General features: G+C 38.2%; 2 protein-coding genes and 1 long non-coding RNA gene across 3 annotated transcripts in view; 1 reads left to right on the forward strand and 2 right to left on the reverse strand.

The window, feature by feature from the left end:
• Positions 1–777: 777 nt before the first annotated feature.
• NDUFS8 (NADH:ubiquinone oxidoreductase core subunit S8) lies at positions 778–11,606 on the reverse strand. Its single transcript, XM_070728220.1, has 7 exons — positions 11,324–11,606; positions 10,685–10,748; positions 8,395–8,457; positions 5,844–5,933; positions 4,248–4,420; positions 3,037–3,165; positions 778–2,948 (listed from the first exon to the last, which is right to left on the reverse strand). Exons 2-7 carry the CDS (start codon positions 10,722–10,724, stop codon positions 2,817–2,819), a joined length of 627 nt encoding a protein of 208 aa, XP_070584321.1. The 5' UTR covers positions 10,725–10,748; positions 11,324–11,606; the 3' UTR covers positions 778–2,816.
• A 212-nt stretch (positions 11,607–11,818) lies between these two features.
• Positions 11,819–20,379, forward strand: LOC139153852 (uncharacterized). Its single transcript, XR_011556889.1, has 3 exons — positions 11,819–11,958; positions 19,644–19,738; positions 20,326–20,379. It is a non-coding gene; the product is annotated as an uncharacterized lncRNA (long non-coding RNA).
• ALDH3B1 (aldehyde dehydrogenase 3 family member B1) overlaps positions 20,250–25,184 on the reverse strand; it is a 31,289-nt gene continuing 26,354 nt past the window's right edge. The window contains exons 9-10 of the mRNA XM_070728032.1: positions 21,808–21,907; positions 20,250–21,029 (exon numbers count right to left, since the gene is read on the reverse strand). Coding sequence (XP_070584133.1) covers positions 20,836–21,029; positions 21,808–21,907 — 294 coding nt within the window. The 3' untranslated portion in view covers positions 20,250–20,835. The remainder of the gene's footprint in view (positions 21,030–21,807; positions 21,908–25,184) is intronic.

The raw sequence follows: 25,184 nt of genomic DNA on the forward strand, positions 1-25,184 counted from the left end.
TATACTATGGAGGCATAGTAGCATCAACAAAAACTGTGAAGGCATTATTAAGATTCTAAGATTTAGTTACCGTGATAATCAAGAGTGATATTTTTGATGATGGGTGCTAGAACATCATCTTTACAAAGAGGCAACAATGCCATTATAAAATCTGCAGGAAAAATGAGATGTGTATGTGTCTTATAGTGTTTGCCAGCATTGTATGGGTTTCTACACAAGCATTTTAACCATGCCGTGTGGCTAACTATAACCCTTGCGAGGTCACAGCCTTTTTACTTGCAAACACCAGATTTTTCTGCATTTTTCTCTTTCAAACTTGCAGCAACTAAAGTAAGCCATTTTTATGTGTGGTATATGAAGGTATCGACTGTAGTCATTTTGAGATGATTCATCCTTGAGGAAAAGAAGCATTATTGCTACAATCATAGCTGTAAGTCAGTAAAAAAAACTGTGTTTTGCATGCATCTCTCCATCTCTTCCTCATTATGTCATCAAGTCTTTCTACTTTACAGGTGTCCAAAAAGGAGAAAAAATAATTAGACTGCTGTACGTTCTGGTAGATCAACAGATGGATACTAGCTTCCTTGTTTTTGAGCTATACTTGCAGTCAAAAAAAACCCTGAGGGCAAGCATTGATATTTCCAAGCTATTTCACATAAAACAAACAATTCAACAATGGATAGGGCAATCTATCAGGTATTGCATTATATCAAGTTTCACACCTCCACTCTATGCCGAAGTACTTAATATGCAAAGCAGTGCCATAAGAAATATCAATAACAATTTTGCACAAGTTTATTGTTTTTATGAGTTACTTCCTAGATTCTCTTCAAAAACCAGAAAAAGGTTATAAGTATCTTAATAAAAGTCTCTACATTTTTGCACTGGGAAAAAAATGAACTTTATAAATTGTTTTGTCGTTGATTCATTTTCCCCGTATTATCTTCAAGCCTTTATGTGAATAGACTTTTCCAATAATTTTCTAGTTTAAAAACAATGTCGTAATAAAATACAAATCCAATCCAGTTATTACACTTAAACAAGTACAACCATATCAAAAGATTTACAATATCCATTTGCTTGTGAAAGCTGATTTACCGCCATACAAATTAACATTTTTTCCAAGCATTAAAACATTCTTTGACTTCCTTTACTGATCCTATTTCAGATTTGATAGAGTATACTGATTCATTTGCATTACAATATTTTAGCAGATATTTAACACTTGTCTTTGCTGGCACACAAACAATATTAAGTGGGACAATTTATTCTTCTCCATTCATATCCTAACTTTTAAATCTTTCTGTATTCATATCTTAGTAACTCTCTGCAACTGTCTAATTTATTTCCAGTGAATAATGCTATTATACTACAGAAAACAATAAATGTTAAATTTGGGGCATGATGGGAGGATTTTAACTGATTTGTAATTTAGGTGATAATGCAATTTCTGAAGAAAATACGAATGATTCAAATCCAATAAGATTGTGAATGTATCAGTCTTATTCATAACTTTACTTTTGAAAAGGATTTAAAATTAAAATATACCAGAATGTATTTACAGGTAGTCCTTCAGTGACCATTTGAAGTCACAGCAGCATTGAACAAGAGGCACTTGTCACAGGTCCTAATAATTGTTATAGGATTTGGGCAATGTTGGCAACTGGGATTGTTGGAATTGCAATCATAAATTGGCATGGTCCACATGATATCATGCCATGACCCTGTCACTTAGGAACAAAGTAATTTAATTGTTGCATACTGAATGTTGTTTCAAGAACCAAGTCTTTTGTAGGCACAGGCAACACAAATGTTAAAGGATGCAGTGCTAAAGAGCTGATGTACATGAAGATTGCCTCACTCCTTCACGGGTTGGAGCAAATATACACTGCTCAAAAAACTAAAGGGAACACTTAAACAATACAATATAATTCCAAGTAAAACAAACTTCTGTGAAATCAAACTGTCCCCTTAGGAAGCAACACTGATTGACAATCAATTTCATGTTGTTGTCAGCATTCAACTTTGTACAGAACAAAGTATTCAATGAGAATATTTCATTCATTCAGATCTAGGATGTGTTATTTGAATGTTCCTTTTATTTTTTTGAGCAGTGTATATAGCCATACCCAACAAAGACTCCACTGCTGAGTACCAATAATTTTACAACTGTGACTTTTCTCTATGTTAAAGCAGCTCCTTCCATTCTATTTAAGGCTGTTTGGCATAGACTTCTCATAATGGCGTCTAACAGAAAATTAATAATCATATGGTGAGAGCTAACTATTTCAGTCTTCATGTTAATAGCATGTTGAATACAGAAACATTTTGCCTTTTTTTCCCCACGAGATTTTCAAACACTGTGTCAAGAGTATAGTAAGGGGGTGGGGGTTGTTCTCATTATTCAAACTGACTTTTTAAAAGAAGCGATATCAGTTCTGCCACATTCCTTTCCAAAAGTTTATTGAGCAGAGAGGATACAAAGCAACAGAATACGTTGTTGGCATCGCTCTGTCCCTATTTCTCTTCTTCACCACCACGTCTTTCCACACAAAAAGCCTTAAATTTATCCCATGAGGTCAAGGATCAGAGGTTGTGCCTTAAAAAGAAGAGAGTCTTGCTTTTCAATCCCACCCAACCTTTCCGACTGCAAATAGGACGATATATGCTACATTATCAATTGAAAGGCTGCCTGAAAAATTCTACTGTTCTCCAAAACACAGGGAAACAAAGAGTGCGTGCATGTCCTTTTATTATAGGTTTAGCTTTGGACGAGCATGCTGATCAAATATGTGAAGGTAGAGGGAAATGTTCTATCATCGATATAAATAATCAGCTTCAATATTAGCAGCAATCTCAGCTTCCCACTTGTCTCCGTTGTTGAGCAGCTTCTCTTTATTGTATAGGAGCTCTTCGTGTGTCTCAGTGGAGAATTCAAAATTGGGACCCTGCAGAGACAGAGCAAAGAGATGAAGTAAAATCTAATCCAGACTAACACGTTAGTTAACAAAACCACCCACCCACTGCCTCACTCACCTCCACAATGGCATCCACAGGACAAGCTTCCTGGCAAAATCCACAGTAGATACATTTGGTCATGTCAATGTCGTAGCGAGTGGTCCTGCGACTACCATCAGCTCGGGTTTCGGCTTCAATAGTAATTGCCTGTTGAGGAAAAGGATTCTTAGAATCAGGAGAGCACCCAGAGATTATTTAAATTTGAAAAATGATAACATCCCACCGGTAGCAGTGGGGTTTCGGCAGGAGGATGTTGCCTCCCAGAGACTTCCTACTCCCATTCCTGGCTTCCCCACAAAAATTAGCTGTTCTTTTTCCAGTAACGGCACTGGATGTTCCTAAGTCCTAAGCTGAAATTTATCCATGCTATAATTAATTCATTTGGAATAAAGGACCTGAATCAAAGACATGCAACACTTAAGAAAACTAGAGTGGGATAAGAGTTTTGTAAATAGCACAGAAAAGGAGGGATTCTTGAAGACAAATGCACTTTCACTACAGCCAACCAAATTTTAGCATTAGAGGGAACATCCATTTATAAATAACTTTCCCTTCGTGCTAGTGAAAAAAATCCCTGGTTTTAGCATTCATGCAAAAACTATATGCATGCGTGAAGCAATCAGATGATGATATAATTTGGGTTAAAGTCCTACAGTAATAAAAAGCACATTGTTTCAGTTCTCAATCTTAACAGCTTGTGAATGGAATTCTGCAGCTGAGAGACATATTCCTATACAGATTCACTGAGATCACAGAAACTCTTCACATATGCATTGTCACATCCAGATTTCACTGAATTCCTGTAAATTATTGTAAGCCTCCCCAAGTATTTGGAAAAAGGAATCGTATAAATCCAATCAATCAATCAATAATTACTTGATCTTTATGGGACTTTTGAGAATACATTTCCCAGGAGGGAAATTAAATCACCTACTAGGTTGGAAAATATTAGGGCACAGGCTTTAAGAAGTTATTCATAGCTTCAACTAATTCCTTCCTGCTGCAAGGGAAATATCTTCCACCATACAAAAGAGAAAAGAAGGTGCAGCCATAGAGAAGCTACGAGGCCCATTGCATGGCAGCTCTTAAACCCAACGTACAATTTTCATCTGAGGTATGCAACCGGTAGCTAGGAATGAAATGCTTTTTGCACTGAATTTTGCAATGTTTTGGAAACAGTTTATTAAAGCAGCCCAGGCAGGGGGGAAGTTGGACAACAGAGGCCTCACCTGAGCAGGGCATACCGCTTCACACAGCTTGCAAGCAATGCATCGTTCCTCTCCAGATGGGTATCTGCGCAGGGCGTGCTCTCCACGGAATCGGGGGCTCAATGGGCCTTTCTCAAAAGGATAGTTGATAGTGGCAGGCTCTCGAAATACATAACTCATAGTTGTAGCTAAACCTAATGTTCAAATGGAACAAAATCACATCCTTGGTTTAAATCAGCCATGGAAGGGCAAAACTGTTGCCCTTAGAAGGCTGGGACTGCAATTACATGCTCTCAGTCATTTACCCCATGCAATGAACATGAACTGGAATCCAATTTATTTAAGAACACAAGGTTGCCAAACTCTGAAATTCACCATGCATCTCATCCTCAAGATTTAAATAAATCAGGAATCAATTGTTTGTTTGTTTGTTTGTTTGTTTGTTTGTTTATTCATTCATTCATTCATTCAACTTCTATGCCGTCCAATTCCGAAGGACTCAGGGCAGCTTACAACAGTATAAATTACAAAAACAATAAAAAGAAGTCAAATATAGAATCTAAACTGTATAACCTTAATTAAACACCATAATAAACTAACCCGACAACATGCATACATGACATTCATATAATATGGCCATAATAGTTGTTGATTCATGGCCCCCAGGCTTGCCGGCAAAGCCAAGTCTTCGTGGCCTTACGAAAAGGTGGGAGCAGTATGGACATCGGGGGAGGGGGGAGGGGGGAGTTGATTCCATAAAGCCGGGGCAGCAACAGAGAAGGCCATCGTTCGCGGCCCCACCAATCTGCATTGCTTGGTCGATGGGACCTGGAGGAGGCCAACAGTATGTGAAATTGATTGTCAATCATTGTTGCTTCCTAAATGGACAGTTTGATTTCATAGAAGTTTGATTTACTTGGAATTATATTGTGTTGTTTAAGTGTTCCCTCTTTTTTTGAGCAGTGTATATATTGTCATTAGGAACATTTTAGGATTTGAGTAACAATTCTTGTAGGTTTCCAGCTTCAAAGGAAGCAGGGTGAAGATCTGTTCTCTCTTGTTCAAAAATACAGGTGACCAAATAGGCTAAATTTACAGGAAACGAAATTCCAGCTGAACGATAGGAAAAGTCTCAACAGTAATAGAGATTCAAAGTGGAGCCAGCTGCCCTCAGAAATGGAGGCCTCCCTCTTTGCTAGACAGGGAAGCTAGACAGAGATTTGTAATGGTTGCTTTAATTTGGATTCCTACATGAAAGAGAGGGTTAGATTAAATTGCAATGACTCCTCATCATACTACAGTTCTATAGTGTACAGGTGTTTTCTGTCTATTAGGAGTCTGTTTTCAAATGCCCATTCCAATTAAAAAAACAAATAATCTATGGTTTAGAACAGTTTCTCAACCTCAGCAATTTTAAGATGTGTGGATTTCTCAGAATTTTCAGGCCAACATTCATGGCTTAGAAAAATACAGTAAATTATATATCCAACTGTTAGGCTGCAAGCAGAATAAGAAACAATATAGGAGGGAATAACTGACTTTCCCTGGGTAAACCATTTTAGATTCTTTAGCTAGTGCTCAGAAATAACAGCCATCACTCTTCTCATTACTTCTCACCTCGAAGAAGTTCTGTCCACAAGAGAGTCTGTGCAGCTTTGTCAGTAACCGATTTCCAGTCGTCTGGCTCCTCTTTTGCATTTACATACTCTGCAGCAAAACAACAACAATGAGGGGAGAACTGTTGCCCTTCCGACACCACAGAAGTATTTTATAGAAAAGAAACAATAAAGAGACTAGCAAGAATTGTTAAAACAAGAACATGGAGATTGTAATAAGTGAGCAGCTGACTGCAGGTGGATTTAGCTTTCAATGGTTTTTGTGTGCACAATTAAGAGAGAGATTAAAAGTAGACAATAGGACATTTGGAACTGAGTAACAGAAAACAGAATTTGAAATTGAAATGCAGATGAACATGTAATTGTCAAACTCTTCAACTGTTGCTGAAATTTTCATAAAGATACTTCAAATTTATGGACATACATGAAGAGCTATTTTTTCATACTTGGTGGACTGGTAAAAAACAAAACAGTAAATTTTGGGTTCAATACATATACATTATTGATATAAAGAATTTTAAAGATTAAAATTCAATTGAAACCAGAACTATTTTTTTGTTGGGATTAATGGACAATTAGAAAAAAGATTATTTTTACATATGAACACTGCTGAGAGATATGCACAAAAATGAAAAGATGCCAAAACACCTCCACAAAGGAATGGTTGGTGAAGATGACAGATCTAATGCAGATGACACAATTATTTTTTTGCTTAGAAAAAGATCAACTACTATATTTACTACCAACTATAAACCCTTTACAGAGCTTTTGCTGAAAAAAGGGGGGAAATGAAGTGGTGGTTTATGGATCTGATGATTAGAAAAGATATAGCAAAAAGAAACCTTTAATGTTATCTCAGAGGGCGTAAAATATAAACATACATATAATTGCCATTAAGACCAGAAGCCTCTTCTTTATTGTCTTGTTTTTCATTTCTTCATTCTTTGCCTAATTGTTTTTTTTTTCACTTTATATTAAATTTCTTCCTTATCTTTAACTCAAAAATTGTATTTTTTAAAAAAAAATTAGATTTTCCAATACAATAAAAAGAGAATATACACATGCAGACCATAACCCATTTCTGAATCAATATGCAAGTTTCATATTTTGTTAGTTACTTTCATCAATAAAAATATAAAATAAGTTTATCTTATTAAACGTTAGTACAGTGATACCTCATCTTACAAACACCTCGTCATACAAACTTTTCGAGATACAAACCCGGGGTTTAAGATTTTTTTGCCTCTTCTTACAAACTATTTTCACCTTACAAACCCACCGCCGCCGCTGGGATGACCCGCCTCCGCACTTCCGTTGCCAGCGAAGCACTCGTTTTTGCACTGCTGGGATTCCCCTGAGGCTTCTCTCCATGGGAAACCCCACCTCCGGACTTCCGTTGACAGCGAAGCACTTGTTTTTGCAATGCTGGGATTCCCCTGCTGGGATTCCCCTGCAGCATCGCAAAAACCCAGAAGTCCAGAGGTGGGGTTTCCTATGGAGGGTAACCTCAGGGAAATCCCAGCAGCGCCGAAACGGGCGCTTTGGCTGGCTAAAGGGGTGAATTTTGGGCTTGCACGCATTAATCGCTTTTCCATTGATTCCTATGAGAAACATTGTTTCGTCTTACAAACTTTTCACCTTAAGAACCTTGTCCCGGAACCAATTAAGTTTGTAAGACAAGGTATCACTGTATTTATGTGCTTCATCTATTGTCATCTAAGTATGTTTTAGTCTCTCATCATCTCTTTAAATTATTCTGTTCTCAATCCAGTTGTACTATTTACCCCAGGGTTTGTTTGTTTCATTTACTTTCATGCCCTTAATGTCTCTTGTCATCTTGTCCATCTCCGCACACCTGTAGATTTTTTCTATTATTTGCCTTTCTGACGGGGTGTCTTGACTTTTCCAGTTTTGAGCATAAGTGATTCTCATGGCAGTGGTTATGTGCATCATTAGATGAAGTATCTGTTTAGGATATCTCTTGTTCCAGATTCCTAATAAAAAAGCTTTAGGAGAAAATTCTATTTCTATTTGGGTAATTTCTAAAAGCCATTTATGTAAAGTTCTCCAAAGTGTTTTTACTTTGGGACAAGACCACCCCGTGTGGTAGAACAATAGGAAAAAAACTTCTTTAATGAAATTTATACATTACATACATATAAAATAAATCATTATAGAAAGATGACCACACTAATAAAAGATTTACTATGGAAACTGCATAAACAAGAGGATAGGTCTCAATGTTCTTAGGAAAAGTAAAACATTGTCCATGCCCAAGAACACTGGTAACCATTGCCTTGCCTGTCCTATTCCCAGCAGAATCCATGAATGATGATTTCACAAGTTGCATTAGCACAGTATGACTTTCTGGGCACTACATCTCACTGAGAAACACTGTCCAAATTAAATTCTATGTTCCTCAAGAACGTAGTAACATTTATATCCTCTGTAAAACATGACTTTCAAATGTTTTCAATTATCTTGTGTTAGTAATAGCTACTTTCCTACAGTAACCCCTACTTGAAGTTTTGTGGAGCAGATGAAACACTTACTATAAGAAGCTCTGAAGGGTGTGCTGCTGAGATGTCGAGTAATATTCAGGCATATCGGAATCCCTGTAAATTAACAGCAATGTTACTTTGAAGCAAAAATAGAAATACTCATCCCAGAAGCTCCAAAGCAGGGATTTTCCAACCCAGATCCCCTCTGATATTGCTTTTTAAAAATTTTAAACAAACACTTTCTAGACCATCCATATAGATAAGCAGTTGTCTGGCAGCTGTAAGCAACAACAAATAGCAGAAGAAATGCTATTGAGTAATCTGGCTAGACCAGTGGTTCCCAAACTTGGCAACTTGTGGACTTCAACTCCCAGAATTCTCCAGCCAGCAGAGCTAGTTGGAGAATTCTGGGAGTTGAAGTCCACAACTCTTAAAGTTGCCAAGTTTGGAAACCCCTGGGCTATACCAAGAAAAGAACTAAACAAGTTGGGCTGCCAGAGGAAAAATATTCCCTCTATTTCTAGGAGAAACCAAAGTGCTCTTCATCCTACTCATCAATTCAAATTGCAGCACATACAGGTTTGTCCTCAACTTACACAAATATTAATTTAGTGACCTTTCGAAGCCACAACAGCAATAGCAATTTGGGGCTCAGATGTAATTCTAAGTCAAGGACTACCTGTATTGTGCCCAGGATCATTTGCAAAGAAGCACAATATAATTAGACCACTAGACTCTTTGAAGAGAAGAATATTCAGTGCCTGTGTTTACAGGCAATTTGTTAGGCACTGGGACAAATGACTAATACCATACTAAGCACCAATTAAATCAGTGTGATTTATAGAAAAAGCCACAACTAGTCAGTTTTACACACTGCAATAGGCTACAAACAATGGTTTACAACTCACAATAGCTGTCACAAGTTACATCAAAACCAAAGAAACTGTATTACAGCTTAGCCCAATGAAAGAATCCATCTAGTCTGGCAAGTCATGCCTATACTGCATCCTTATGATGTTCTCTTTATACCCTTCTTGTAAAAATACAGGCACAGCTATATCTGAATTCACAAATGCATTTTAAAATTAAAGTACAAAACTAGGTTTTGTGAAACTTCTGCTATAAGTTCTACCTTCACAAAGTGAATGCCATACAATTAGCAAAAGCATCTGGCAGAGAAAGTATTCTAAGGTCAATGCTGAAAACAATATGAACTAAATTCCAATGATTTCTACAATACATGCAAACATACACAATTACACAGCACTTTCTCTGTGCACTCTTAGGTGACTGCGTTTAACTTAAATATCAGTAAAGAAGTCATCTAATATATTATTTCAAGAGATACACACTTCAAAGAAACTGTTCAAAATCCAACAACAATCTATTGTTATCACCTATTCAAAGACTTCCATTTAATTCTACAAGGATGATACAGTATAAAGTTTAAGTAGGAATATTCCTTGAATAAATATTTATACCTTGTTAAATCCAGAGTAATCATTATTTAGAGGAAAAATTCAAGGGAAATAAGTTCATCCTATTGGATGACATGGCTACCACTGACTCAGATCCAGGTACTTCAATAAATTTCATCCTGAAATATCCTGTATCCAAATGGTGGCATGGTTTTGATTGTTCAAGGTAAGAAACATATAGGACACTACATCCCCAAGTTGTAATATAATTGAAAGAAATTTACCAACCTTGAAATAACCAGAAAATTCCCACCTCTGCATGTGATGGAATTCAACTATCTTTGCATCAAAATTGTGGGGAAGTAATAATCAAGACTGCAGTTTACTGAGTGATTGGTCTCTGTTTCAGAAATCCAATTAACTGGCAAATGCAGTCAATTATATGAATAAGTATGTATGAGGTTTTGTGAAGTTTTAGATAAAATGTAGTTGGATTAGAGGACCCAGGATCAAGTATCTATTTGACCATGGCCTTCACCTGGTGATTTTGGGCTAGTCAGAATTATTCTCCCAATTCATCTCACAAGAGAATATCATTATAATTCCCAGTTAGCTTTTAGCAAAAATAATTTAACATTTATTAAATTTATAAGCCACCCAACTCCTTTCGGACTTTGGGCGGCATACAACAAGTAAAAAAAAAATATTTTAAATCCCAAGGATAAAAACATTACTTCTAGGGCGGAGTTAGATGGTATTGATCAACGGCCCCAGGCCTGCTGGCAGAGCCAGGTAGATAAGAGATAGAAATGCAATTAATTAAGCTGATGTAGTTTTTTACTGCAATCTACAAAATATGTTCAGCATAAATTGCATTTTTCTGAAGTTTTCATCCTGAAGAAACTCTGCAACATTATCCTTACCTGTCTGAGAAACCCGGCGCACCATCCAGAGGACATGCATTTTCAGCTAGAGTCTAGGACTCCTCTACAAAAGGAGCAAGGAAAAAAATAAGTTTTTAAAAGACTTAAAGCAACCAGGTATAGAAATCCATTAATATTCTAAAAATGCCCTAAAAATGCAAAACTCAGACGAGTATGTGCTAAAACAAACAGGGGGGGGGGGCATAGAAACCTAAATACATTCAACTAAAAATAACTTGAGCCTTGTGGGACAATATTTCAAGTTCACAACACTGGGAACCTGGACTATAACCTGTGAGCTTTTTTATCCACGAATAACGCGGTGCTTGGATTTAAATCTTGATTCCCCCCCCCCCCCCCCAATATGTATCTGAGATAACTTGTCAAACGCTCCCGAATAAGTAGGATTTTATTGACTGTGGCTTTCTCGACTGCTGGGGTGAGGGGGGTGGGTGGTATGGGAACGTGCAACCAAAAACACCGAAACAGGACAGGCTGCTTATCCCATTTTGAAAATACAAAGAGCCTGAAAACATGGAAATCACACCAGAAGCTATTGGAAATCCTCAGTCACAGGCCCGGGGCAACCCAAAACCACGCTGCAAATTCCGCCCACGTTTTGTGCAGGTCGCTGCTTACAATTGAGAGAGAACCAAGGAGGGAAGCGCAGAGAGCTTCGAAAGCCCCAAGACTCCGCAGAACAGAACCCGTCCCTTCTACCACTTCGGAAGACTTAACTCCATCGAATGTCAGGCGGACAGTGGCGTGCATGCGCAAATCGCTTGGCTGCGACCACTTTCGTCTGAAAAATCTCGCCTGGAGTTTGCGCTTTCGCCAGCCGAAGTAACGCATGCGCGTTTCTACGTCCTCCGGGCACTCTTGAAGGTCCCAGAGACCGACGCTACTACGCTTCTTCCCTCCTCCCCCTCCCTTCTCCGACTCTTCTTTCAAGCGGAAGAATTTCCGGGTTCCACGGAAAGCCAAGCAGGACAAAAAATGTCAAGAGAAAAAACAGTGTTACCAACCACCGCTCTGCTCAATGCCGCCGACAAGCGGTAAACAATAATTTGGACCAATCACCATTTGGCTGAAAAGGCATTGGTTGAAAATGACCCGTGAAAGACAGAACGATCTTCGAGCTTTGATAGAACGCTCTGAAACCTCCCTATATTTGGGGGGCGGGGATAAGATTAAGTGATGGATTGTTGGGACGGAGACTAAGTTATTGATTGGCTGAATCGTTGTATCATTGTTCCATGATTCTACGTGAATTGGTAGATAAGTTACTTTTTACTTATGTTTGCTTATACAAATTTACTATTTACTTTTATTTTTATTTACTTTATATTTACTATTTATTTTTTTATTATTATTTATTTTTATTTACTGTTTTATTTACCCTTTTATACAAACTACTATATTACTATAAACTAGTACTGTAGTTTATACTAATACTACTATCCTATACGTGCTTGATAAATAAAATAAATAAAATAAAATAAAATAGATAGAACTTATTGGGAAGATTCGCAGAATATTGGTTCGGTAGTGCTAGTACAGTACTAGTCTTTATCTCTTTCCTAATGCTTAGGTTGCTCAGTTTAGTTGACATTTCCATGTAAACCTCTTACTATTTGTAGTTGTCACCAGATTCATAATTCCCAGGATTCCCCGTAATCATATTGTCTGAAACTTCTTTTTTTGCCTCCATCCCAATATTTATATTATTATTGTGCTGCTTGAATTCTGCCAAATAATAGTTTTGGCTCGCTTTATAATAATAATAATTAATAATAATAATAATAATAATAATAATAATAATAATAATAATAATAAATTAGATTTGTATGCCGCCCCTCTCCGAAGACTTGGGGTGGCTCACAACAACAATAAACAATGTGATACAAATCCAATCATTAAAAAAACTATAACTAAAAACCCAATATCATTAAAAACAATCAATACTACCCAATCATAACCACACAAATCTTATCAGCCTAAGGGGGATGCATCAATTTCCCCATGCCTGGTGCCATAGATACATCTTCAGGGTCTTGCAGAAGGCGAGAAGGGTGGGGCAGCTCTAATCTCCAGAGGGAGTTAATTCCAGAGGGTCGGGGCCACCACAGAGAAGGCTCTTCTTTAGTCGACGGGACTTGGAGAAGGCCAACTCTGTGGGACCTAATTGGCTGCTGGGATTCATGCGGCAGAAGACGGTCCCATAGGTATTCTGGTCCGATGCCATGTAGGGCTTTAGAGGTCATTACCAACACTTTGAATAGTGTCTGGCAACTAATCGGCAGCCAGTGCAGACCGCGGAGTGTTGACAAAACATGGGCGTATCTGGAAAAGCCCATGATTGCTCTCACGGCCACATTCTGCATGATCTGAAGTTTCCGAACATTCTTCAGAGGTAGCCCCATGTAGAGAGCGTTGCAGTAGTCGAATCTCGAGGTGATGAGGGCATGAGTGACTGTGAGCAGAGACTCCCTGTCCAAATAGGGCCGCAACTGGTGTATTAGGCGAACCTGGGCAAATGCCCTCCTCACCATAGCTGAAAGATGATGTTCTAAAGTTAGATGTGGATCGAAGAGGATGCCCAAGTTGTGGACCCTCTCTGAGGGGGTCAATAATCCCCCCCCAGGGTAATGGACGGACAGATGGAATTGTCCTTGGGAGGCAAACCCCACAGCCACTCCGTTTTGTCAGAGTTGAGTTTGAGCCTGTTGACACCCATTCAACCTGTTGACACCCATCCAGACCCTAATGGCCATCACAGGGTGAAGTTTGTACACTGAAAAGTACACTACCAAAGCATAAAGACATTTTGGGGTAAGCAGCGTTACGTGTCTATGGAGATTCTCAAATAGCCAGGTCACGGTTGTCTTAAAAGGTGCTTTTTGAAAGGCAATTAGTTTTCCCTTGAAAACGTTTTGGCTTATCTAAGAAGTTTTTCAGCTTCTGGCTGAACCGTGGGGAATGGAAGGATTTATATTATTTGCAGTCCACTGATTATTAGCTCTTTGAGTGATAGAAGATGCTTGGGGGTTTATCTCTATACTCAGGGTTACCTGAGTGAGAGTGCAAATGGGTGTGGAACCTTCTTGGTACTGCTGAAAGGACTGTGTTGTAAACATAAGTTGGGTTCTGTCAAATTGAGAGAGAGTTGCTTTGTTTTAAAATAGATGGACTCTTTGACCCTCTTTCAAACCAGTGATCCTCTCTGTCCAGGATGTGGAGCTTGCTGTCCTCAAAAGAGAGGCTTTTGTCTTTCAGAGGCAGATGAATCTTGTCCTGATGAGTTTGTTCTCCTGTGTTGCACCATTCGTTTGTTGAATTTTTAATTCCTTTTTCAATTCTATGTTATCAGCAATTTTTCATTACAGATAGTCCTCAGGTTATGAATGGAGTGGAGCCTTCCCATTGCATCCGTAACCCAAGGATTTGTGGGAGTGAATCTCCTACCTTGAATAGGATCGCTCTCCCCTTTCGCCCCTACATTCGCCAATCAAAGGTATTTTAGGCTGGAGAAGGCCATTGGCGAGCCTTGTGATAGAACAGGCCACCTGCTTAAGACCATTCAAGCCTCCCAATCTTACTGAAATATCTCATATTCCCAATTGCTCTTCTCCCCCAACCTGCCATGCTGGGTCACTTATGGTGCGAAGATCTAGCAAGATGTCTCCTCTCCAGCCTCTCAGTTGTGTGTGCCCCTCTGCAGCTCTGTTTTGGCTGGCATAGTGCAGGACGAATGTTGCAAACCCTCTGAAGTTGTTTGTAAAAGCAAACAACTGTCATTATACTGCAAGATTCATTGTTTCGGGACTTGTTCATAAACACTAGGGTAGTGTTTCCCAACTTTGGCAACTTGAAGCTATTTGGACTTCAACTCCCAGAATTCCCCAGCCAGCGAATGCTGGCTGGGGAATTCTGGGAGTTGAAGTCCAGGTATCTTCAAGTTGCCAAGGTTGGGAAGCACTGCACTAGGGGATGCTGATCGTGTAACTTTGGACATTTGCTAAGGGAATACTCATAACCTAGGGATTACCCCTACTGGCACATGATAATTTTTACAGCGTTCCAGTGAAAAACTTGGTTGAGTGTGTTATGTCATTGCTCATAATCATTTTGTCAATCACTCTAAAGATATCTCTCCAAGCCCATATTTTTCATTTCCGACCCCCAATTCTACTTTCCACTGCTTTACTATTTTTTCCATAAATATTCTAATGTTTTCATTGACACTGTTTCCAAACACTTGATGGTACAGTTATGTAGCAATGAATCAACCCCCTTTTTATAATCAATCCAGACCATATATAAATTGGTTCTTCACATTTTGTAATTCTCCCAAAATATTTTATCACTCAGAAGTTGATATTTTGTATGTCTGGTTTTTCTTTTATTTCTTTTTAATCAGTTGCTGATGCCTCCTTATACAATTTACTTCATTAAACTCTTAACTCAGCTGATTGGGTAAGCTACTCAGATATTTGACTCAAAAGCCATACGTCAATCATTTCCAGGTGTCCACTTTTTAATCCCTTTCACTTGATTTTTAACTATTTGTTTGGTTATTATTAGTTCTTTCATTTGATTTATGCTAAATAAATCCATATTCATTATTTTATCCATCTAGCATTTTTATTATAATCTGAAATATTTCTTTTTTGTTTTGTTTTTCATTTTTATAATTTCTATTGCCATTTATACATTAGTAGAATCACCTTTGGTTTGATTGAAATAGCTGACTTTGTTGACATTGGATTATGTGTGCCTCATAACAGTTAGTTTTCCCAGCTATGACTTTTAGTTTTTGCTTTATGATTTCCAAAGCTTCTTCAATTTTTCTTTTGCTCATCCAATATTTTAAAATTAGGCTTACATTCTTCAATTTCTGTTCTTTCTTGGTCTTTAAATTATTTGAATCCGATCTTAATTTTTCTATTTTGGTCTCATATCTCATCACCCACTTGATCAGGGATTGAATATCATGTTACTTTTGATTTTTTACTTTCAAAATCTAGTAGTTATTCTGTAACCATTACTGCTGTATTTTAGGCAAGCTGACTGGTCTGTTTGATAGAGGTTACTTTAATCCTTGCAAGCACCTTCATATTTTCATTAAAGGTGTCTGATCTTTTTTGACACTACCTTCAATGCTGGCAATCTTTCTCGTTCTACTAGTAATTCTGCACGCGCAGAATTTTAATGTCTTTTAATTCTACTTGTCAGGGTCACTTCAAAGGTTGTCTCAGTCCTGGCCTATTCTGGCCCTGTTATTACTTCTTTGCAATTGTTATTGAAGTTTCTTCTAGTATTCTACAATTGTTTGGGGGTCTTCCACTTTCAATTTATTTCTGAATTATTCCAGTTCTTTCAGATCCCCTTTTATGTTTGTTAATAAATCTCCTTTGATGTGCTAATTTTTGTTCAGTGATATCTGAGTCTACATAAATTACTTTCCAATGTTCAAACATTTAAGTATCCCTTACTTTCTTAGCTCTGATTTATAATAGCAGGTCATAATGGTATGACTTTCAAACTCACTATATTTTTGTCTTGTCTGTGATTGTTCTGCCAGTAATCCTACAAAATAGGCCCTGGTGGCCTAGTCATAGCATTGACATATGCCAAAGAATTCTAACATGTAGAGCAGTGTTTCCCAACCTTGGCAACTTGAAGATACCTGGACTTCAACTCCCAGAATTCCCCAGCCAGCATTTGCTGGCTGGGGAATTCTGGGAGTTGAAGTCCAAATATCTTCAAGTTGCCAAGGTTGGGAAACATTGATGTAGAGCACCCATGTAGACTTGGACAATAACCAGTATAGTATAGGATTCTTTTTCTGATTTTTTTACCATAATAAGTCGATTAATGGATATGCTTAGTCTTTCTCTTCTGCTAAGTCTTGTCTGATCTGGGTTACCCTTTTGGTTGAATACACTACTGTTATCATAGCTCTCAACTCATCAGAGCATCTTAAGGATTTGAGCTCTGTTTTTGCATCCTGCCAAAAGAATTTATCTCCCCTCAGCAGGCAGCTCTTTCAGTCAGCCCCCAGACACAAGAGGGATTCCTTTTGGCAGGCAGCAGCAAGCAGCCTCAATCTTCCCTGCCAACTTCACCACTGACTTTCTGTGGAAGCTGGCAGGCCAGACTGCAAATCGCATTATCACAGAGAGCTTGGTAACTGGTTACAAGAGCAACCAGGTTGCCAAGCATCCAGATTGTAATCATGTGGCCTTGGGAATGATAGTGAAATATTTTGTGATGTCCAGAAGTACTTTGCAGTCCCTTTCCAAGGTTGTCATAATTCTGGATTTTTATTAAATGAACAGTTGTAAGTGCAGAACTTCATCTTTGGTAATGTCACATGTGCCTACGAAAGGAACCATATTTTGAATATATTCTGAATTGCCACACCTCTGGTGGGAGAGATATGATGGGAGCCACAGAGCTAGCCGTTCCAGGGGAATGAGGGATCGTTGCTTAATAACAATCCCTTGTTCTGACTCTGTCAGCTCAACCCTGGGCACTGGTGATGAGTGTAATTCTGGCCCTGGGCTTGGCAGGACCCAGGGGAAGAGCCTTCTCTGTGGCGGCCCCGGCCCTCTGGAACCAACTCCCCCCAGAGATTAGAATTGCCCCCACCCTCCTTGCCTTTCGTAAGCTGCTTAAAACCCACCTCTGCCGCCAGGCATGGGGGAACTGAGATACACTTTCCCCCTAGGCCTTTAAAATTTTATGCATAGTATGTCTGTATGTATGATTGGTTTTTATATAATGGGTTTTTAACTGTTTTTAGTATTGGATTATTGTTATATACTGTTTTATTATAGTTGTTAGCCGCCCCGAGTCTGCGGAGAGGGGCGGCATACAAATCCAATAAATAAATAAAATAAATAAATAAATAAATAAATAGCATTTTCTCAGAATGTTGAAAACACCTGAAGAACTATAATTGAAACTTATGTCACAATGTATAATAGCTTCAGATATATATCTTACCTATCTATCATCTATCACCTATCTCTTTGGCAAGCCATCCATTTTGCCAAAGGCGGCCCTTTATATAAACTAACAATCTGGAATAGCCCAATTAAGCTTGAATAAAAATTGCTGTTACTGATTTGTAAAGCTAAAATATTATCCAACTATAAAATGAGATATTATTATGTATTACCTCTTGTTGGTTTTGCATACTTGGCTCATTGTCTTATATCCCAGGACATAACTTTCATCTAATTTAGCCTTTTTATCTTTTTTATATTCTTTATTCCTTCTTACATATTTACATTTTTGTCTTAAGCCAAGATAATTTAAGAACCTGTATGTGATCTGAGTGGTCCATTGTAAGATCTCCCCCAACAAATTAACCAACTAAATAAATATGTATCTCTCAATAAGTGTTCATCAGTATTGATAAATGTATTCAATAGAATGTGACGGATGTGTACAGTGATACCTTGTCTTACAAACTTAATTGGTTCCGGGACGAGGTTCTTAACGTGAAAAGTTTGTAAGACGAAACAATGTTTCCCATAGGAATTAATGGAAAACCGATTAATGCGTGCAAGCCCAAAACTCAACCCTTTTGCCAGCTGAAGCGCCTGTTTTTGCACTACTGGGATTCCCCTGAGGCTCCCCTCCATGGGAAACCCCACCTCCGGACTTCTGTGTTTTTTCGATGCTGCAGGGGAATCCCAGCATCGCAAAAATGAGTGCTTCGCTGGCAACGGATGCCCAGAGGTGGGTTTTCCCAGCGAAGGGAGCATCAGTGAAATCACAGCCTCGCAAAAACACCTAAGTCCTCAAAACCCCACCTCCAGACCTCTGTGTTTTTGCAATGCTGCGATTTCACTGTGGCTCCCCTGGCTGGGAAACCCCACCTCCGGACTTCCGTTGCCAGCAAAGCGCCCGTTTTTGCGCTGCTGGAATTCCCCTGCTGGGATTCCCCTGCAGCATCACAAAAACACGGAAGTCCGGAGGTGGGGTTTCCCATGGAGGGGAGCCTCAGGGGAATCCCAGCAGCGCAAAAACGGGTGCTTCTCTGGCAACGAAAGTCCGGAGGTGGGGCATCCCAGCGGTGGCGGTGGGTTTGTAAGGTGAAAATAGTTTGCAAGAAGAGGCAAAAAAACCTTAAACCCCGGGTTTGTATCTCGAAAAGTTTGTATGACAAGGCGTTTGTAAGATGAGGCATCAATGTATTGGCGTTTTATTTTTATAGTTATAATGTACACTGAAGATGGTATTTAATTTGTTGTACAAGGTACAATGACAATCAAGTTAACTTAAACTTGTGTAGGAATATGTCTAGTAACAGGTGGATAGGTGCCGCAGAAAAACCATAAGGAATGCATTCTGGATGGAGATATTATACATGTAAAAGGCGTATGTTATGACATCTTTTACTAATGCAGTGTTTCACAACCTCCACAAATTTAAGCTGAGTGGATTTCAATTCTCAGAATTTCCCTAGGTAAGTATGCTGACTAGAAGTATTCTGGGAGTTAAACTCTACCCAGCTTAAACATGTAAAGGCTGGAAATACTGTACTAATGTATCTGAAATGAAAGGATGCATCATTGTCAATCACTGTTAGTAAATGATTTCATAATAATTATTTACAGTAACATTTTGTTATTCCCTGAAAACTTTGTATCCATTCAAGAAACACAAGTCTGTCTGATTGTGATTTACTTGCTACTTTAAAATACCATGATTATAGCAAATTGCTTATACCTTGAGTATCTCTTCAAACTTTGTTGTTTTTGTTTCCCGATATCTACATTTCAATCCAAAAAAGCTCCTTGCTATTGGAATTAATTTTTAATTTTATTAGGTTTCTATTAATTTTATTAATAATTTTATTATATTAGATAATTCACTATGTCAATTGATAGCACTATTCAATAATCAACTATCTACATGGTTTGATTCAAGATCTTTATTACAGAAGGAAAACATTTACTTGAAAATGCAAAGCTGCAGGAAATCTCAAAAAGATTGAAACCTCCAGCAAAATTACATGGAAATAAGTCTCTGAAATTGGTAGGACACACTGTATTTTAAATTATGATGATTGGGCTGGGTAGAGTAGAAATCACTAATGGCAGAAAGAATCCCATGTTGGAGAGAAGATTTATCTCTCTACCAAATACTTAAAAGCTAAAACTAGGCCCCAGGTTTTTAGGGTCGTTCCCCATTGTGAGAATCATTAAACCTGGTCACAGTGGAATTGAAACTTTCCTGCCTTCTGGGGAAGGTACACCCAGTTTTCCATAGTAGCCTACTGAAGCCGGTGGTAGATTCTGAGCCAAGGTGGGCGGCTCAGGTGGTCCCAGGCCCCATTAGTGATGGAAGGGGAGACCCATTATGAGGTAAAGCTAATCCTAGATTCCAGGCTCTATAAGGACCATACTTGTTTCAAGGTAAGGGATACCTTCTATCATCTGACATCTGAATTATAACTTCCTTGCAGGAAGGATAGTGAAAAAAATATAATTAAAGGTGGCATGTTTGCGCTTTAGAGCATCACCATATAGAAAATGCATTGTCAACAGAATATGTTTATGTATAATAACAGCTTTGAATTTCTTTAAGTAGTTTAATGAATCCAGTGTTTAAATATCCACTAGGAAATAGTTGATCATTTTACAAAGAGCATCCCTGCTGCTACCCTTATTGTACAATCCGAATGAGTACTCCAATGTAAAGAAGAGCTCCACTTATCCTTTTTTAACAAAAAATATGATGCTTCTAGATTTTTTTAAAGCAGAATTAACTTTATGCATTAAGGCAAGATGAAATTTTATACATAAATGTTAATTGTATAAATAGTCCTTGCTGGACTTGAGAACATGTTGTATATACAACAACAGTGCAAAGAGAATTGAAGGGTCCCTATGTTTTCTAACCACTACTAAATGTTGAATTTACTGGAAGTGGTATAGGATGAAGAAAAAAAATGGAAGAAGCAAAGATGGCAAAAATAAAGTTTGTCAGAACAGAGAGTGTTTTTTCAAGGATCTTTGAAGGTGATGAGGCAAAATTCAAGGACCAGCTGATGAATGGAAGAAATCTCTCAACTCTACGGCAAAAGCGTTGATAGATGTTCCTTAAGAACAGAGGTGATGTGATTTAATGCCTTACAACAAAGTGCACATGCCCCTACGCCTGACCTCAGTAGAAGCAACCACTAATCTCAAATTACTATCGTTGTATGGTGGGTAGCGTATTCTGTTGATTGCTTCCAGGCCTATGAAGCGCGAGAGACAGCCACGGAAGTGAGTAAACGTGTCAAAACTAAATTTGCCGTGATACTTGCCAAGGCCACTGCATCCTGCAATATTAAAAATAAAAAAAATCAGATCAAATTTTGCACACACTCATATTTTAGCTGAGGACACAATGTGAGCAGCCCTTGTAATTATTCTTGTTCAAGCTGGATAATAGCTGCCTTTAAAAAACTCTTTCCTCATAATACTTATAACAAATGGCTTTATATTAAATGGATATTGAACAACTACATTTAAAGAAGAAACTAAAGAAGAGAATCCCATATAGACAAACAAAAGTAGGTTAGACAATAACTTCCTGTCCTGTTTTGTTTCATGATTGGTGAATTACAACTGCCTTAATCCCCAATAAAATGGAATTGTTGCTTTTTTAGTTATCATATCAAATTTTGATTTACACAGCATGTTAAGCTACATTTAGTGTAAGGTGTGACTCTGTTGAACCACAGCTGTTTATATTTTGATGTTTTTAAGACCATAGGTCCTCAGTTCTAGATTTTGGACACAATCTGTAAGTTAGCCCATCGGAGGTACCTTGAGTCAAAAAGTGTGTCCTATGGTTGGTGCACTATTTTTTCCAGTTAAAGGTTACATATACATCAAAATTTAGTAATGTACAGATAACCACTTAGCTTATAGCACAGAGGGGTAATTACTATTTGAGCAATTTGTTTTAACCTGCAAATGGTTTATAAACTAACTTTTAACATTTTTTGTTTTTAGCCTGATGAAAAACACCATCAAAAGGGAGAGCTTGTCTGTTGAGAGAGAAAGGTAAGGACAGGGGTAAGAAATAAAGATAACATGGAAAACTAATCTTACCAATGCCACCAAATGGTAGGGTAACCAACGATGCTTGCAACACGGTGTCATTACCACAAAAGCCACCACTGCTAGTTTGATCCAGTACCTCATTCACAACCTATAAAGAGGAAAAGAATAGAAGAGTATTAGGGGTCCCGTCCTAAATCTTCTAAACATGAATTTAATCAGGTCCTAGTTTTATAATAATAAGTGTCATGATACAAACAAGTGTCTTTAACTTTTGGACATTTGAAACGTTGAAAATGTGCCATAGTCACACTCACAAAATATTGTAGATGTAGTCAATTAGCAATTGGAAAGCAGAAATAAAGATTATCTATGAATCTTAGTGAAATAGTTGAGAGTAGAATAGAATAGAATAGAATTCTTTATTGGCCAAATGTGATTGGACACACAAGGAATTTATCTTTGGTGCATATGCTCTCAATGTACATAAAAGAAAAAGATACATTTGTCAAGAACCATGTGGTACAACACTTAATGAAGAAACAATATTAATAAAAATCTTAGGATACAAGCAACAAGTTACAGTCATACAGTCCTAAGTGGGAGGAAAAGGATGATAGGAATGATGAGAAAAAACTAGTACAAATAGAAGTGCAGACTTAGTAAAAAGTTTGACAGTGTTGAGGGAATTACTTTGTTTAGTAGAGTAATAGAGAGATTGAAAATGCAAATTACCCTTTTTGTAATTTGGACTTCATTATACCCTGTTTGCTATTCTCATTCTCTATTCATACAGAGCCAAGATCAATGAATGGAAATAAAAATGACAAGTTCAGTTAATATAATGTTTGCTTCTGGATTCAGATTATTAGGAATAGGTGACTGTACAGGTAGAGATTGTGCTAACTTTTAACTTCTTCCTTCTCTGTGTATTAGAAAACCTATTCTCTCTTATTCCTGTTTCTCTGGAAAGTTACAGCATTCTGTATAATTTGGGAGTGAGTTGAATATTTATTCTTCTCTTGGCTAATTTCTTGGGACCTGATAGGGAACTTGAAAACTATAACAGAAATTATTTCATTTCCCCCCGTACTTATTTGCCCAAAGGACAATACATGTTGTGGGAGCTTCTCTCTTTTCCAGACCAAGGACAGAGTGAAATTCTTTGGAAAATAGTAAGGACACAAGTAATTATCAAACAGTTGCAATCTTGGAAGGAAGGGCAGAATATATAAACCTAGCAGACCTCTGGGAAAGGGCATTTGAAATGGGAGGAAGGTATGTTCGTATATAATGTGTCTTTCCACAATCTATAACCTGTATAACACCTCAAAAACAAGCCCAGTAATATACCGTATTTTAGGAGTGTAAGATGCACCGCTTTCCCCCCTAAAAGAAGTGGACATGTCGGTGCATCTTATACACCAAATATAGTCATTTTTGGCTTCCCAAAGCTCCGCCCCCACATCCCATTTTTGTGAAAATGGTCTTGTTTTTCGCCAAAATTGAGTGGGCAGAGAGTCTGGGAAGCCTGCAAAACACTCCTGGGGACTGGGAGAAGGCAAAAATGCCCAATTTTGATGAAAAAAATGGCTGAAATGGCCCTTTTTTAAAAAATGGGCACATTTTTGCCATTCCCCTGCATCCAGGAGCTCCCTGCAGCCTTCCCAGACCCTTTGCCCACCCCATTTTTGTGAAAAAATGGGCGAACAATGGGCCATTGTTTGACATCTGGGCCAATTGGAATCCAACCTCCAGAGGGTTCCACGTGTCCCAGAATGCCTATGTAGTAGCTTTCGTGGTACAATAGAAGGGAAAACATTATTATCCATAACAGAACAACTTAGAGCCATCTCCTCAGCAGTGAACTGATGGTGTGAGGGAGACTGTGCCTTGACGACATAATCATAAAATAGCACTACAAGGTAGTCTTCTTTGCATTATGAATATGTGCATGAGCCAATTGTTTTTAACACTGGCTTATTGGCAAAATAATCAAGAGTAGAATTGGGCTTTCCCTCTATTATCCAAACTATGGACTGGGACAACTCCCTGCGGCCAACTCTAATAAGAGAGAAACTTAGGACAGGGATGATATTCGGTTGTGGCATCTCGTTGTGGCCAACTCTCAGCAGTCATTCCAGCACTTCCATCTCGCTATTGCTCTCTTACTACAGAGGAATCATTGAGTCTGTCATCTGCACCTCTATAACTGTCTGGTTTGGTGCTGCAACCCAACAGGACCGACACAGACTTCAGAGGATAATCAGAACTGCAGAAAAAACAATTGCTGCCAACCTGCCTTCCATTGAGGACCTGTATACTGCACAAGTCAAAAAGAGGGCGGGGAAAATATTTACTGATCCCTCACATCCTGGACACAAACTGTTTCAACTCCTGCCCTCAAAACGTCGCTACAGAGCACTGTACACCAAGAAAACTAGACACAAGAACAATTTTTTTTCCGAACGCCATCATTCTATTAAACAAATAATTCCCTCAACACTGTCAGACTTTCTACTAAATCTGCACTTCTATTCTACTAGTTTTTCTCATCATTCCTATCACCCATTTCCTCCCATGTTGACTGTATGACTGTAACTTGTTGCTTATATCCTAAGATTTTTATTAATATTGCTTCTTCATTGCTTATTTGACCCCTGTGACAATCATTAAGTGTCGTACCACATCATTCTTGACAAATGTATATTTTATTTTATGTACGCTGAGAGCATATGCACCAAGACAAATTCCTTGTGTGTCCAATCACACTTGGCCAATAAAATTCTATTCTATTCTACCGCCAACTCGCATGGGGCAACTCACCACGGGATGATCTATGTAGTAGGGTAACTCAACACAATAAATGTTAGCCCCCACTGTTTTTTTGACATTTCCATTGCTAAAAATGGAAATAAAGTAGAGGAAATAAGGGTGGATAACGTTAATCACATTGAGTTATCCCACATGGATTGTCCCGTGGTACGTTGGCTGCGCAAGTTGGCCATAGCAAGACAGCCACAGTAAAGAGTTGGCTGTAGCAAGGTAGCCATGATGTGATGGCAGTAGTAAGTTGGCTGCAGGCCATTGTCCTAGACCAGTGATGGCGAATCTTTTTTTCCTCGGGTGCTGAAAGTGCATGCCCTGACGCTATCACACATACGTGTATGCACACACCCATAATTCAATTCCCCTGCTCCCCACTCCCAAGTATTATTATTATTATTATTATTATTATTATTATTATTATTAATTGGATTTGTATGCCGCCCCTCTCCGGAGACTCGGGGCAGCTAACAGCAATAATAAGACAGCATATAATAATAATAATAATAATAATAATAATAATAATAATAATAATAATAATAATAATAAGTATAATAAGTATGCACACATCAACCCCCCACACTGCCCTGCCCCCATGTATG

The sequence above is a fragment of the Erythrolamprus reginae genome, chromosome 1, assembly GCF_031021105.1.
Source record: "Erythrolamprus reginae isolate rEryReg1 chromosome 1, rEryReg1.hap1, whole genome shotgun sequence".
Classification (NCBI taxonomy): Eukaryota; Metazoa; Chordata; class Lepidosauria; order Squamata; family Dipsadidae; genus Erythrolamprus; species Erythrolamprus reginae.